At 45.4% G+C, this 16815-nt stretch overlaps 1 protein-coding gene across 1 annotated transcript in view; it reads left to right on the top strand.

Annotated features, from left to right (window-relative positions):
• Positions 1-236: 236 nt before the first annotated feature.
• Positions 237-16815, top strand: part of ATP10B (ATPase phospholipid transporting 10B (putative)) — a 369072-nt gene continuing 352493 nt past the window's right edge. Inside the window, exon 1 of the mRNA XM_063447492.1 lies at positions 237-843. Within this exon, the coding sequence (XP_063303562.1) occupies positions 437-843 (407 nt within the window). The 5' untranslated portion in view covers positions 237-436. The remainder of the gene's footprint in view (positions 844-16815) is intronic.

The raw sequence follows: 16815 nt of genomic DNA, 5'->3' as shown, positions 1-16815 counted from the left end.
ATTAATGTATATTATTCTAAACATACTGATTTGCCTGTGGATTGTGACTGCCTATTAGCATGCCATTCAGGTCATGAGTTTAGTGTTATTTTGATTAAGCTGACAGGCTGTAGGACCCAGAAGCAAATTTTTTACTGTTCTTCCTCAGGACTAACTGGTTTATATTGTGACACAGGTAACAGGCATGACGTCTGTAATCAACAGGTGTACTTTGAAAGAAGTAAAATAGTCTCCAGGCAGTCAGCTCAGCTGAAGGAGCTATTTAAGATTTGGGAATCGTTTATAATCTCACTTGTTGTACTTTTTTAGGATTTCCTTGGAAACAAGAAACTTTTTTTAAAATTAACATAATGTTGAACCAAAGATTTGGATGCTGTCTCATTCTTCAAAGGTTTTAAGAGGAAGTTTCAATTGGAATCTAGCTGCATGTTAAACAATGACTTCAGTCACACCAGACAAATGGGAAAGGGCTTTAAGGGGGAGAAGGAAAAACAAGGATTGTCACCGAACTATCTGGTCTAATCTCAGGTTTCAGGGTACCAGTTGGAATGAGAATCCAAACAGTCTGTATCAAACAAATGAAATTAAGACTACCAAGTACACACTGCTATCCTTTATTCCAAAGAATCTATTTGAACAGTTCCATCGATTTGCAAACATGTATTTTGTGGCTGTGGCTGCACTGAATTTTGTGCCTGTGGTCAATGCCTTTCAACCAGCTGTGGCTATTATCCCTATTTGCATTATTCTGGCAATAACTGCAATTAAGGACATTTGGGAGGATTTTCGGAGATATAAATCGGATAAGGAGATAAATAACATGATATGTCTGGTGTATAGCAGGTAAGGTGTTCTTCAATTATTTTAAAGCCTTCGTGTTCTAAATTTATTTTGACATATAGAATTTAATTTTGTTCAACATGCTCAGTGATAGGGACTACTTTGTCTTATGTATTTTTCCTATGCATGACTTTCTTAGACACAAGGAAGTAAGCTCCACTTCCTGTGTCTAGGAAAGTTTTCCAATAATACTCATCTTTCCTCTGTATTCTTGCGCTATCTACAATCACCCTTTCCGAACATCCTGTCAAGTAGACTAGAGAGCAGTCTAAATTATAATTTCATTCGAACCGGAAACAATTTGGTCATTATTTTTGGTCCAGAATTTCATTTGGAAGCTGTTTAGTATATAACCCCCCTAAATTGGTAAATTGGTAGTGCAATGCGACTTTATGGATTTTTAGTTGGCCTATCAGTGTGAGAGGGTAGGTAGGGTATTTGTTTATTGAGGTGGCTACTAGGGGCTTGGGGACCTCTTTTTTTTTACAACAGTGAGCAGCCACTGTGCACTCACTATTTTAGGGGAGCTCTGGGGGGTAGGGGTGCTGTCCCCTAGACATGCTCCTACTCACGGCACAGTGAGTAGACGCAGAATTGAGCATTTAACTTCTCTTAAACTGAAATGGGGGTCATATTGGTCAACATAGAGTGATAGGGATGGGTGAATTTATGAAGTGGCAGAAAGCCTGTAGCTTCCTCCTTGTAATAAACTAAATAAACAAGCGAATAGTGAATTGAAATTCGGCCTTTGTTCCATTTGTTGTAATTTCTATTGGTTCATTTGTCTTTCAGACGAATGAATGAGTAGCCAAAATTTCTGTGCAAAATTTGGACACAATTCAGAATGCCTAAATCTACAAATGAACATGTGCTGAAAACTAGTGTGGGCAGATTAAGGCCCTGCGGTACACGTCAGCGAAAAACACTAAGATGGTGGAGAATAAATTAAGCAGCAAAAAAGGTGGAATGGGGGATCAAGAGGCATTTAGGGGTCAGTAGGGTGAAAATAAAATGTAGAGTTGGGAGATGGGTCAAAACATCAGTCATTATTCTGTACATTTGACTTTATAATAGACTTTACAACATACGTTTGCCTTATAGCTACTATATCAGAAACACTAAAGTATTTGAGGCAGAGTCACTGGGCACTTTAATACCTGATCATAATATACTTAAAGTTAATGCATTTTCTATATCTATATTTGCATGATTACAAATGGCACATTTAACTTTTAACCAGGAATATTTTTGACAAGCACTGCATTTTACTGCTTTTAATAATAATAATGATGATAATAATAATATTTTCGACACATTTTTACAAGGATCCTTAAAATATGATATCATAAAAATAATGGTATGTCATGGGGTTTTATCATATGTAAGATCATTATACATGTCAGATATTCATTAAATAAACCATTGCATGTCACTAAACATAAATAGGTGTGGTTAAACTATGTTGGAAGATGCTGTCATACTGGGAAACAGGGCAGGTATGTTCTAAAAAATAATTTCTATTGATATTGTTATTACTAATTAAATAGATATTCTCTTATAGTCTCCTATTCTTACAATAGGAAATGGGTGCAAGTCATATGAGGTCCACTTCCTGTAGTTTCAGCATTCTGTCAATCACATACTTCAGTGCTGATTAATAAGGTGACAATGTAGCTGACTAAGAGACATTATTAGTATGAGGCATTAACATAGTTGCAAACAGTGGTGGCTCTAGACTTTGTGAGGCCTTAGGGGAAACTCAAACATGAGGACCCCACTAACACCCAAAGTGATAAAAAAAAAATAGGGGTTGTATTGTGTGTGCGTATAAGGTGCTAAAGCTATATTGAAGGGCGTGCTTGCAGCACTGGATACTGAGAGCTAGTCATCGTTCAGAGCAGTGGTTCCCAAACGTTTTAGTTTTAAGGCACCCTAATATTTCAGTATTTTTCCAAGGTACCCCAAATTTTCTAGGTTGTATATCTGTACAGCGCAGCAGCCTTTACTGGCGCTATAGTCTAATGTACAGTGTTGGTGTTTCAAGGGGTGCTTGTATATAGTTATTGTGTTTTAATACAGGGGTGTGTTTGTATGGAATATTTGTGTTAGATTGCAGGAGTGTGCTTGTATGTTGTGCTGGTGTTTGACTGCTTGGATGTATGCACATACACTACCACATACATACTGACACAGATATTCATGCACATTAACACACAGATGCATATAAATATAAATACACCGACACATACACACAAATTCATATAGACACCAACACATACACACTGACATATACACACATGCACACTGACACACACAAACATGGATACATACCCACGCCATGACACAGATACACACACTGACACACAGATGCACATACACAGAAGCACACTGACATATATATATATATATATATATACACACACACAACAGATGCACACCCTGACACACACACTTATACTCACTCACACACACACACTCACACATACACTAGGGATGCACCAAAATGAAAATTCTGGGCCAAAACCAAAAATGACTTTTTTCCCCAAATAATTTTAAAAAAAGTTGTTTTTTTTCCCTATAGTTTTATTAATATTAGATTTTTTAATGAATGTAATTTTATATAATATGAAAAATATATATAATATGAAAAACTTCCCTTCTCTTTTAGTGGTCCCCCTCGTTCCTTTCCCCTCCCTCTTTTTTAGTGTTCTTTTCTCCCTCCCCTGTCCCATAGTGTTGTTTTCCCCTGTCCCATAGTGTACTTTTCTCCCCCCTCCCGTCCCATAGTGTTCTTTTCTCCCCCCCTCCCCTGTCCCATAGTGTTCTTTCCCCCTCTCCCCTGTCCCATAGTGTTCTTTCCCCCTCTCCCCTGTCCCATAGTGTTCTTTCCCCCTCTCCCTTGTCCCATAGTGTTCTTTACCCATGCCCGTCCCATAGTATTATTTCCACCCTCCCCTGTCCCATAGTCAGGGATGGACTGAAAGCCTTCTGGGGCCCCGGGCAAAATTAGATCCAGGGCCCTTCGAAGACAAAATATTAATGGAGTAATATAGTGCCAGGAAAACAAACTCGCACTATAGGGTCAACCCTCTGGACCCCCCCCTCATCCACTTACCTTTCTCCTGCGCCGGGCTCCCTCGCCGCTGGGGAACTCTCCTCCCTCTGCTGACGTCAGATCCGAATGCACATGCGCGGCAAGAGCTGCGCGCGCTTTCAAACCACCCATAGGAAAGCATTACTCAATGCTTTCCTATGGACGTCCAGCGTCTTCTCACTTTGATTTTCATAGTGAGAATTGCCTCTAGCGGCTGTATTAACCCTTAGTGAAACATAGCAGTTTCTCTGAAACTGCTATGTTTTCAGCTGCAGGGTTAAAACTAGAGGGACCTGGCACCCAGACTACTTCATTGAGCTGAAGTGGTCTGGGTGCCTATAGTGGTTGTGACGAAACCAACCTCGCCACTGAGAACTGGAGAAGCCTGGTTGCCCGCCTGCTGCCTTTGGACTATGGCCCTGGGAGATTGGGCCCTTTACAAACAGTATTCGGCCCTAACAGAGTGCATGTCACTCATTCTGGCCCTTTAAATACAGTGGGGCCATTCGGTACTTGCCCTGTGTGAGCAGTGATACCCCCCAGATAGCTATGCCATGGAGCCTATTCATATAATGAAAGACTATGGGAAAGACTTTGGCTCCATGGCAATTAAACTGTATTTGTGTGGTCTGCGTGCCATTCACCTAATAATGTGCACGCAGACCTGAGCTATCTGGGGATATGTTAAATGTCTGTGTTTAATGTATAAAAAGTGACTTTATGTATTTTAAAGAGTTTTATGTTGTTTTGCAACCATGTGGTTAATGGAGTCTGCCTCTAGTCCTGGATAATTAGATTTCCTCTCCAATTATCTCCAGGGCAGAAGGGAGGAAACCAGGATGCATTGTGGGGATGTTTTACTTTTACTGTTTGAGCCAGAAGGAACAAAAGATACTTTTAGTAACTTTTTAACCCCTGGTCGGATTCATGCCATTTTTTAATATGTTGTTCCCCTGAATGGATTGATTGTGGATATGTATTTTTATGTGAATGTGATGTATGGTTGTAAAGTTATGAAAGTTGTGTAAAAGTATATTTTGAACTGTACACATAATGGGATTAAGTGTCACACTAAGGGGAGGGGATGTGTGGGAGGTAACATCTATGTTATTGGTTATTTTATGCCTCCCCCTGGGTGTGGCCTGTATGTGTACTCATGTAATAAAAACCAGGCTGGGTGCCCAGCACCTCAGACCACTGCTTGACCTTCAACACGTAGCCTTGTCTCGTTCTTGGGGGGATTCACTGTATGCTGTTGGAGATTTGACTGCTAGGAGTGTAAGCTGATGTCTGCTTTTCCTATTCATCTGCTAGCAGCTATTTGTGAGGTTCCAGCTGGAGTGCTACCTTATTCACCTATATCCAGTTCGTGAGTTCTGATGTTCTGCAGTAGCTGTGCCTTTCTGAGGAAAGGGGATTATCGCCTAAACTGGGTTTTATCCTCTTGTATGCTGAAACGGTCCGTTACAATTGGTGGCAGCGGTGGGATCGTTCCTACAGCCAGAAGGACAGCTACAGAACACCATTTCTTTGGATTTACAATTTGAGGGCAACGCATGTCTGAGTACAGCGACCCTGACAGCACCAGGATGGAACCAGCAGTGGAGTACAATAAGGGTGACATGGATGACCGGGATGCAATAAGGAAAGGCATCTGGTACCAGGCCCTGGATAATGTACAATACCAGCGGGGTGAGAGTCTCCCCAGTGAAGAGCAGCGGTTGCAGAAGCAAGTGGCCCTGCGGATGCCCTTCCTGGGAGAGCAGCCCCTGGAGGAATGGGTGAAGGAACTAGAGCACCGGGTATGGCAGGAGCTATGGCTGGAGGATGCCTACCAGGCGCTCTGGTGGTATATGGCACAGTATATACCCTGGACAGCCGAACATGACAAGCCAGAGGGAGAGGAGTTTGATGGTCCTGGCTTGTTATGGGAGTCCTTTGCAGAGCCTGGCTTCGGGAGCCCTGCGCAAACCAGACTGCAGGACATTTTCTATGAGAGGGAGGCTAGGCATGAGTGGGATGACCCCCATGAGGTAGAGCAAGACCTGGCTCACCTAGCAGCCCTGGAGTGGGAACTGGAGCAAAACTACCAAGATCTCTTCCGCTTCATTGGGAAGGCTCAGCAGGACAGTGAGGTGACAGACCCAGATTCAGACCCCTTCCGCTGGGAAGATATTGTAGAGATTTACTGGGAAGAACCCCAGGTGGCCTGTAGAGATGGGACCGAGGTCTCTCCACCGGCCCTGCAGGGAATTGGGAGCCCAGTCTCCATTCCCCAGCGGCAGGCTGAGTTACAGGGGGCAGAGGTAGTTGGTCCCACCCCCCAGCAGCAGAGTGATATGCCGGGAAGGCAGTGTGAAGTGCAGCGAGAGGAGAGCAGCGTCCTCCCTCCCCAGCGGCAGGCTGAGTTACAGGGGGCAGAGGTAGTTGGTCCTACCCCCCAGCAGCAGAGTGATATGCCGGGAAGGCAGTGTGAAGTGCAGGGAGAGGAGAGCAGCGTCCTCCCTCCCCAGCGGCAGGCTGAGTTACAGGGGGCAGAGGTAGTTGGTCCTACCCCCCAGCAGCAGAGTGATATGCCGGGAAGGCAGTGTGAAATGCAGGGAGAGGAGAGCAGCGTCCTCCCTCCCCAGCGGCAGGCTGAGTTACAGGGGGCAGAGGTAGTTGGTCCTACCCCCCAGCAGCAGCGTGATTTTTTGGGAATAGAGAGCCCAGTCTCTATTCCCCAGCAGCAGGACACTGAATTGGGAGGAGAGACAGTCGGTCTCCCTCCACAAAGACTCAAAGTAGGCATGGGAGAGGAGATTGTTACCACCTCTCCCCAGCGGCGGATCATCAATGGGCAGAGTGTTCTAATGGGAGAGGAGCTGGTTACCACCTCTCCCCAGCGGCAGCTTAATGTACCAGGGGGAGACTGTAAGCCCCACACCTGTGCAGATGGGACCGTGGTCTCTGCACTTCCAGCACAGGGGGTAGGGACGGTCGGTCCTGCCCCCCCACAACAGGGCTGTTTAGCCAAAGGGGAGACAGTCTGTCAACAGCAGCAGAGCTGTGTAACTAAAGGGGAGACAGTCGGTCTCCAGCAGCAGAGCTGTGTAACTAAAGGGGAGACAGTCGGTCTCCAGCAGCAGAGCTGTATAACTCAAGGGGAGACAGTCGGTCTCCAGCAGCAGAGCTGCGCAGCTAAAGGGGAGACAGTCGGTCTCCAGCAACCAGGCTCCACCCAGACTACTCCCGTAGTAGTGCTGGCACCAGGGCAGAGTACCGCTGGTCTCTGCCCACTCAGCAACCCACCAAAACAGCCTACCAGTCCCCCACACAGCCGGGGTGAGGCACCTGGACCTGGACAAGTTTTTCCATTACTCAGGTGTAGTAACCATTCATTGTGGGTGGACTGTACTGCTGTTTCTGTTTTGTGGGTGGGCTGCTGGACTAACAAGGGCACTGACCGGCAAGAGGTCAGGTACCCTGTTAGTCTGTTTGGAAAAGGGGAGAAATGTGGCGAAACCAACCTCGCCACTGGGCCCTGGAGAAGCCTGTTTGCTAGCCTCCTACCTACTGACTATGGCGGCTACTGGCCCTTTAAGCACAGTGAATGGTATTTTATTGTACTGCTGCTGGCCCTTTAAGAACTGTCTGGGGACATATTGAGACTTTGGGTAACAATACCCTTTAAGACTATGGCCCCTGAAAACGTATGGACTTTTATTTGGTGTGTATGGCCCTTTAAGAACCGGCTGGGGACATCTTGTAACTTTGGTGAACAATGTCCCTTTAAGACTATGTCCCCTGTAAAATAACTTGTTCCTGGCTTTCCCCCACTTGGTTCAGTAAATAGGGCTTACTGAACCAAGTACCACACAGGCGGACCACCCAGAAGTTAAAGTGTGCAGGCAATTTACCTCCCAGGCTGTGAGGTTACTGCAGGTTAATTGCCGAGCGCTGGGTGGCCGCCATTCGGCAGCCGAACACGTGGCGGCGGCCATTTTGGTCATTCGAATGCGGTCAGCGGTGTATGTTAAAGATTCTGTGGAACTAAAATCGGCTACACATTCTGCCGAACACCGCTGACCCTTACCTTCTCCCATACTGAACTTGCAGCTCCAGAGACTAAGTCCCGTTCGAAATGGGACTTAGTCGTTTTTTCGCATGAAATTGACCGACCGCACAGCCCAAATCTATGGAACTGTTTTGGGCAGGAAATTGTGCTTGCGGTCGGTCATAAAGGACTTCCAGCTAACTTTTGATCCACTGGAGGGATTTGGCTGATTTTTGGAAGGGTTTATGTTTGATGTATGCTGAGTCTGAATATGCAACTTTTATTGAAATTGGATGTATGGTTTTAAAGTTACAGTGTGTATGTGAAAACTGTATTTTTATTGTATGTAATAATTGGTTTAACTGTTTATCTGAGGGGAGGGAATGTGTGGGTTGCACCAGATGTGTGATTGGTTCTTTTATGCCTCCCCCTGGGTGTGGCCTGTAAGTATACAAGTGTAATAAAAGCCAGGCTGGATGAGCCAGTCCAGAGTTCCTGTTTTACCCTCAAAGTGATGTGTCGTCTCATTATTGGGGGGAAGGATTTATTGCATGCTGTTCCAGTTGACTGCTAGGAGTACAAGCCTATTCGTATGGTTCCTATTCAATGGTCTACAGCATTCATATGCTTGGGAGAATTTAAAAGGTTTCTCGGATTCGGTGATTGTGGTGTCTGCCAGAGTGCTTGGAGTCCTCAGGAAGCACTAGGAGCATCCATTAACGGAGGTACTAAGTCGGGGTGCCAGGTGATCCGTTACACTCTGTGTGTGTATGGACTCAGCAGTCTGTCTCTGTGTGTGTGTATGGACTCAGCAGTCTGTGTGTGTGTGTATGGACTCAGCAGTCTGTGTGTGTATGGACTCAGCAGTCTGTGTGTGTATGGACTCAGCAGTGTGTGTGTGTGTGTGTGTGTGGACTCAGCAGTCTGTGTGTGTGTGTGTGTGTATGGACTCAGCAGTCTGTGTGTGTATGGACTCAGCAGTCTGTGTGTGTATGGACTCAGCAGTGTGTGTGTGTGTGTGTGTGTGGACTCAGCAGTCTGTGTGTGTGTGTATGGACTCAGCAGTGTGTGTGTGTGTGTGTGTGTGTGTGTGTGTGTGTGTGTGGATTCAGCAGTCTGTGTGTGTGAACTCTGCAGTGTGTGTGTGTGTTTGTACTCAGCAGTCTGTGTGTGTGTGGACTCAGTAGTCTGTGTGTCTGTACTCAGCAGTCTGTCTGTGTGTGTGTGTGTGTTTGTATGGACTCAACAGTCTGTGTGTGTATGGACTCAGCAGTCTGTGTGTGTGTGTGTGTGTGTTTTTTTTTATGGACCCAGCATTCTATGTGTGTGTGTGTGTGTGTATGGACTCAGCAGTCTGTGTGTGTGTGTGTGTGTGTGTGGACTCAGCAGTCTGTGTGTGTGTGGACTCAGTAGTCTGTGTGTGTGTGTGTATGTACTCAGCAGTCTCTGTGTGTTTGTGTGTGTGTGTGTGTGTGTGTATGATTGTATGGACTCAGCAGTCTGTGTATGTGTGTGTATGGACTCAGCAGTCTGTGTGTGTAAGTACTCAGCAGTCTCTGTGTGTGTGTGTGTATGTACTCAGCAGTCTGTGTGTGTGTGTGTATGGACTCAGCAGTCTGTGTGTGTGTGGACTCAGTAGTCTGTGTGTCTGTGTGTATGTACTCAGCAGTCTGTGTGTGTAAGGACTCAGCAGTCTGTGTGTGTGTGTGTGTGTGTGTGTGTCTGTGTGGACTCAGCAGTCTCTGTGTGTGTATGGACTCAGCATTCTGTCTGTGTCTGTGTCTGTGTATGGACTTAGCAGTCTGTGTGTATGGACTCAGCAGCCTGTGTGTGTGGACTCAGCAGTCTGTGTGTCTGTGTGTGTGTGTATGGACTGAGCAGTCTGTGTGTGTGGACTCTGCAGTCGGTGTGTCTTTGTGTGTGTGTGTGTGTGTGTGTGTGTTTGTGTGGACTCAGCAGTCTGTGTATGTGTGTGTATGGACTCAGCAGTCTGTGTGTGTGTGTATGGACCCAGCATTCTATGTGTGTGTGTGTGTGTGTGGACTCAGCAGTCTGTGTGTGTGTTTGGACTCAGTAGTCTGTGTGTGTATGTACTCAGCAGTCTCTGTGTGTGTATGATTGTATGGACTCAGCAGTCTGTGTATGCGTGTGTATGGACTCAGCAGTCTGTGTGTGTAAGTACTCAGCAGTCTCTGTGTGTGTGTGTGTGTGTGTGTGTGTATGGACTCAGCAGTCTGTGTATTTGTATGTATGGACTCAGCAGTCTGTGTGTGTGTGTGTGTGTGTGTGTATGTGTGTGTATGGACTCAGCGGTCTGTCTGTGTGTGTATGGACTCAGCTGTCTGTGTGTGTGTGTGTGTGTGTGTGTGTGTGTGTGTGTGTGTTTGGACTCAGCAGTCTGTATGTGTGTGTATGGACTCAGCAGTCTCTGTGTGTGTATGGACTCAGCAGTCTGTCTGTGTGTGTGTATGTACTCAGCAGTCTGTGTGTGTGTATGGACTCAGCAGTCTGTCTGTGTATGGACTCAGCAGTCTGTGTGTGTATGGACTCAGCAGTGTGTGTGTGTGTGTGTGTGTGTGTGTGGACTCAGCAGTCTGTGTGTGTGTATGGACTCAGCAGTCTGTGTGTGTGTGTATGGACTCAGCAGTCTGTGTGTGTGTGTGTGTGTGGATTCAGCAGTATGTGTGTGTGAACTCTGCAGTGTGTGTGTGTGTGTTTGTACTCAGCAGTCTGTGTGTGAGTGTGTATGGACTCAGCAGGCGGTGTGTGTGTGGACTCAGTAGTCTGTGTGTCTGTACTCAGCAGTCTGTCTGTGTGTGTGTGTGTGTGTGTCTTTGTATGGACTCAACAGTCTGTGTGTGTATGGACTCAGCAGTATGTGTGTGTAAGGACTCAGCAGTCTGTGTGTGTGTGTGTATGGACTCAGCAGTCTGTGTATGTATGTGTATGGACTCAGCAGTCTGTGTGTGTGTGTGTGTGTGTATGGACCCAGCAGTCTGTGTGTATGGACTCAGCAGTCTGTGTGGGTAAGTACTCAGCAGTCTGTGTGTGTGTGTGTGTGTGTGTGTGTGTGTGGACTCAGCAGTCTCTGTGTGTGTGTGTGTATGGACTCAGCGGTCTGTCTGTGTGTGTATGGACTCAGCTGTCTGTGTGTGTGTGTGTGTTTGGACTCAGCAGTCTGTATTTGTGTGTATGGACTCAGCAGTCTCTGTGTGTGTATGGACTCAGCAGTCTCTGTGTGTGTATGGACTCAGCAGTCTGTGTGTGTGTATGGACTCAGCAGTCTGTGTGTGTGTATGGACTCAGCAGTCTGTGTGTGTGTGTGGACTCAGCAGTCTGTGTGTGCGTGTGTGTGTGTATGGACTCAGCAGTCTGTGTGTGTGTATGGACTCAGCAGTCTGTGTGTGTGTGTGTGTGTTTGTGTGGATTCAGCAGTCTGTGTGTGTGAACTCTGCAGTGTGTGTGTGTGTGTTTGTACTCAGCAGTATGTGTGTGAGTGTGTATGGACTCAGCAGTTTGTGTATGTGTGTGTATGGACTCAGCAGTCTCTTTGTGTGTGTGTGTGTGTGTGTGTGTATGGACTCAGTGGTCTGTCTGTCTGTGTATGGACTCAGCTGTCTGTGTGTGTGTGTGTGTGTGTTTGGACTCAGCAGTCTGTATTTGTGTGTATGGACTCAGCAGTCTCTGTGTGTGTATGGACTCAGCAGTCTGTCTCTGTGTGTGTATGGACTCAGCAGTCTGTGTGTGTGTATGGACTCAGCAGTCTGTGTGTGTATGGACTCAGCAGTGTGTGTGTGTGTGGACTCAGCAGTCTGTGTGTGCGTGTGTGTGTGTATGGACTCAGCAGTCTGTGTGTGTGTATGGACTCAGCAGTCTGTGTGTGTGTGTGTGTGTGTTTGTGTGGATTCAGCAGTCTGTGTGTGTGAACTCTGCAGTGTGTGTGTGTGTGTGTTTGTACTCAGCAGTCTGTGTGTGAGTGTGTATGGACTCAGCAGGCTGTGTGTGTGTGGACTCAGTAGTCTGTGTGTCTATACTCAGCAGTCTGTCTGTGTGTGTGTGTGTGTGTTTGTATGGACTCAACAGTCTGTGTGTGTAAGGACTCAGCAGTCTGTGTGTGTGTATGGACTCAGCAGTCTGTGTATGTATGTGTATGGACTCAGCAGTCTGTGTGTGTGTGTGTATGGACCCAGCAGTCTGTGTGTATGGACTCAGAAGTCTGTGTGTTATTGTGGACTCAGCAGTCTATGTGTCTGTGTTTGTATGGACTCAGCAGTCTCTGTGTGTGTGTAATGATTCAGCAGTCTGTGTGTGTGTGTATGGACTGTATCAAGGGAAATGTGTTTGTTTTTTAATAATGCTTGGTGGAAAATAATGAATGGGACAGCTCCACCAAGTCTGCTTCCTTGTCACTATCAGGGACCCTGGAGCACTTCAGACCCAGTCACGGAAGCTTGACTGTGATCGCTGAGGGCCTTTTACATCCTGGACTAGGCTGTTGTGATTATAGCTCTGGAAACCCTTTCTCAAGCAGTGCAGTGATCATAGCCCTTTCTTCAAACACCATATGACACTTATTGAAGGTTGGAAACAACAACTCATTTACATACAATAGAGTTACAGTGGTACACAAAGTTCCCCTGCAGGTTCTCCACCATAATCTCCTCTCAAACAGCACAGTAAGCACAAGCCAACCAATAGCAGTATGGACTTGGGCAGTAACCAATTACACTACAAAGCTTAATTACATTAGTGTAAATGCAGTACTTTGGTACAAACATGGTTGGGGACAGACAATTCTAAGGACTGGAACCCCATCAAGGTTTGAACTAGTCTGAATTAGTGATGTCGCGAACACAACATTTTCGGTTCGCGAACGGCGAACGGGAACTTCCGCAAACGTTCGCGAACCGGCGAACCGGGCGAACCGCCATAGACTTCAATGGGCAGGCGAATTTTAAAACCAACAGGGACTCTTTCTGGCCACAAAAGTGATGGAAAAGTTGTTTTAAGGGGACTAACACCTGGACTGTGGCATGCCACAGGGGGATCCATGGCAAAACTCCCATGGAAAATGACACAGTTGATGCAGAGTCTGGTTTTAATCCATAAAGGGCATAAATCACCTAACATTCCTAAATCACAATGGATATGGATTGACACCTGACATATGACATATTGACACCTTGACATATGGATTGACACCTGTCCTCAGAGACCATGATACACACTGACACAGAGCAGAATAGAGACTGTTCCCCCTACATAGGGTCACTTGACAGATATGGATTGACACCTGTCCTCAGATCCCCTGATACACACTGACACAGAGCAGAATAGAGACTGTTCCCCCTACATAGGGTCACTTGGCAGATATGGATTGACACCTGTCCTCAGAGCCCCTGATACACACTGACACAGAGCAGAATAGAGATTGTTCCCCCTACATAGGGTCACTTGGCAGATATGGATTGACACCTGTCCTCAGAGACTATGATACACACTGACACAGAGCAGAATAGAGACTGTTTCCCCTACATAGGGTCACTTGGCAGATATGGATTGACACCTGTCCTCAGAGCCCCAGACATCATATGGACAGTAACAGCTAGACACACCCCCACCCTAATTCTATCGCTCGACGCCGAAAAAGCGTTTGACCGCTTGCTCTGGCCATTCTTGTTCGCAACACTACAAAAATTCAAATTCCCACGACCCCTCTTCAACGCCTTACAAACGATGTATGCATCCCCCACGACCAACCTACTCCTGCCACTCCCCCACCCCCCATCATTCGAGATCCACAACGGAACAAGACAGGGCTGTCCACTCTCCCCCATATTATTTGCCCTCTGCCTAGAACCCCGTCTACAAACGCTCCGACAAGACAAGAACATAACAGGGATCACAATCCTGTCACGTATTCATCCGCTTATAAAAATGTGGTTAATGGCATTACTGTCCACACAGGAAAAGTTGTGCCGAGCAGCAATCAAATCCACAGAAGCAATTATGCAAATAGAAACCTGGTAACTGCCTTTGGGGTTAAAGGCCGGTTACAGCCTATCAGATCTAGAGGAGGGGTATTTAGGTCCAGTTCTCATCCTGCTCAGTGCCCTGTCATGGTTTCCCTTGTGGTTGTCTGAGAGCGCGTTATTGATTTTGGTTATTCTGGTTATTTGACTTTGGCTTTGTTTTTGACTTTCCTGTTTTCTGGTATCCCTGACTCCTGGCTTTTCCTTATCGTTGTGTCTCTTTCTGTATTACTTGACCTCAGCTATTCCTGACTATTCTTTGGTACGTTAGTCCGGCCATTCTACGGTCCGGTATACGTTACCTATCAGTCCTCTGTGTTACACAATTCTACGTGCTGGATCATTCGGTAATCCTGACATTACGACATGGCCATAGATCCTGTAGAATTGTGCAAGCACATAGCTGCTTGTGAAAGGAAACCTGAGGATAATGATCACTGCATGGATCAATTTGCCCAGGCCTTCAGTACGTTTCTTACCCGAACAGAGCATCTGCGACCTTCGGCCTCACCTCCACCGTGTGTACCTCCAGCTATAGTACACACAGCACCTACTATCTCCCTATCTCCTCCCCTGCATTTTCATGGTAATATTCAAGAATGCCGGGGATTTATTAACCTAATGGAGTATCATTTTGAGGCCTCACCGGGATCTTTTCCCACAGACATAGCTAAAATTGGTTACCTAATGAATCAATTAAAAGGTAAAGCTTTAGCTTGGGCCAATCCATTATGGGAGAGTAATAGGAGTGTGGCACACAATTACCAGGAATTCCTTACGGAATTCAAACTTACGTTTGAACCTTTAGGCAGAGAGGATGACGCCTCTACTGCCCTGATGCACATCAGACAAGGGAACCGGTCTATTTTGGAATATGCCATAGAATTTTGTACCCTAGCTTCCGAGGTAGACTGGACTAATAGTGGGTTAAACTATGCTAGATGAGATTGCCGCCAAAGACTTACCCAAAAAGCTTAATGAATTTATCACTTTTGTCATGCAGATTGATAATAGATTAAGAACCAGAGAATCTACTAGAAACAAGAACAGACGCATGAGTATGCATTTAGCACCCCATTTCTCCAGACCTATTGTCCTTGAAATTCCTGTACAGTCTGAACCCGAACCCATGCAGTTGGGGTCACTAGACTGTCGGAAGGAGAAAGACAATATAGAAGAAAAGAAGGCCTATGTCTATACTGCGGTAGGAAGGGACATATGAGAAACAATTGTCCCATACATCAGGAAAACTACCGCACCTAAGCACCTTAAGTGGAAAAGAATAAAAATAGGTTTCTCCTTGACATTTCTATCGCCTTTGACAAAAATAACTTTTCATGCAAAGCCCTGATGGATTCAGGTGCTGCTGGAAACTTCATTGACGTTCAATTTGTCTAAGGTAATACTATACCTATCAAAGAGAGACTATCACCCCTAGCTGTTGAAGCTATTGATGGGAGACTACTCTCACAACCATTGATAACGCATGAAACCTTACCCATTAATATTTCCATTCGTGCATTACATAAGGAAGAGATTACATTTCAGGTGATTGCATCTCCTTTTTGACCTATTATATTAGGATTCCCATGGCTTAGCAAGCATAACCCTCATATTGACTGGGCTAATGGGGAAATATTAAAATGGGGTAAGGATTGTAATGAAAGGTGCATATTGCATGTCACCAAAAGAGTGGGCACTATTGAATTACCCACTAGTACACCTCAAAATCCCAAGATCCCTATACAATACCAAGACATTAGAGAAGTATTCAGCAAAACTCAGTCTAATACTCTACCTCCTCGCAGATCATATGACTGTTCCATTAACTTACTACCAGGTGTTATGCCACCTAAGGGAGCAGTCTATGCTCTATCTCCTCAGGAGAGTAGTGTAATGGAGGAATATATTAAAGATTCATTGAATAAAGGCCATATACGAAAATCATCCTCACCTGCTGGTGCAGGATTCTTTTTTTTTATCTAAAAAGGATGGTGAGTTGCGCCCATGTATCGATTACAGGGCATTGAGCAAAATCACCATTAAGAATGCCTACCCCATTCATCTTATTGCTGAATTATTTGACAGAATCCAGGGTGCTAAAGTGTTTATTAAGCTTGACCTTAGAAGTGCTTACAATTAAGTGAGAATCAAGGAAAATCACGAGTGGAAGACTGCATTTAATACCAGAAGTGGACACTATGAATATCTAGTGATGCCATTCAGGTTATGCAATGCTCCAGCGGTTTTCCAAGATTTCATTAACGATGTACTCAGGGATTACATTTACTCGTTTGTCTTGGTCTATCTGTTTGATATCCTTATTTATTCTCCTGACCTCCAGTCTCACCACGATCACGTTAAACATGTTCTGCAAACCTTATTAAAAAAAACAACTTTATTGTAAATTGGAAGAATGTATATTTGACCAGTCTGAAGTACAGTTTTTAGGATATAATATTTCTGCCTCGGGGTTACACATGACACACCAGGACTGGGCATATATCTTCACAAAACCCATGCACACTTCCATTAGCTTATCAAGACGCAAGTCTTTCTATAAGCACATTACGCGGTGGTACAGAACACCAGACTTACTCCATTTGTGCTGGCCAACAGTTAGTGATAAATGCTGGAAATGCGAGGGAGACGTGGGCAGTATGGGGCACCTATGGTGGTTTTGTCCACAAATAAAAACCTATTGGTCGGAAGTAGTATCCAAAATTAATGCTATCCTAAGGGTGCCGCACTCCCTAACTCCTTCCCAGGTCCTGCTGCGATGGCCGCAATCTTTCCAATGTATGAGGAGTCAG

Source organism: Pelobates fuscus, chromosome 3, assembly GCF_036172605.1.
Source record: "Pelobates fuscus isolate aPelFus1 chromosome 3, aPelFus1.pri, whole genome shotgun sequence".
NCBI lineage: Eukaryota > Metazoa > Chordata > Amphibia > Anura > Pelobatidae > Pelobates > Pelobates fuscus.
Note: the sequence above shows the minus strand (reverse complement) of the source record. Positions and strands in the feature narration are given on the sequence as shown.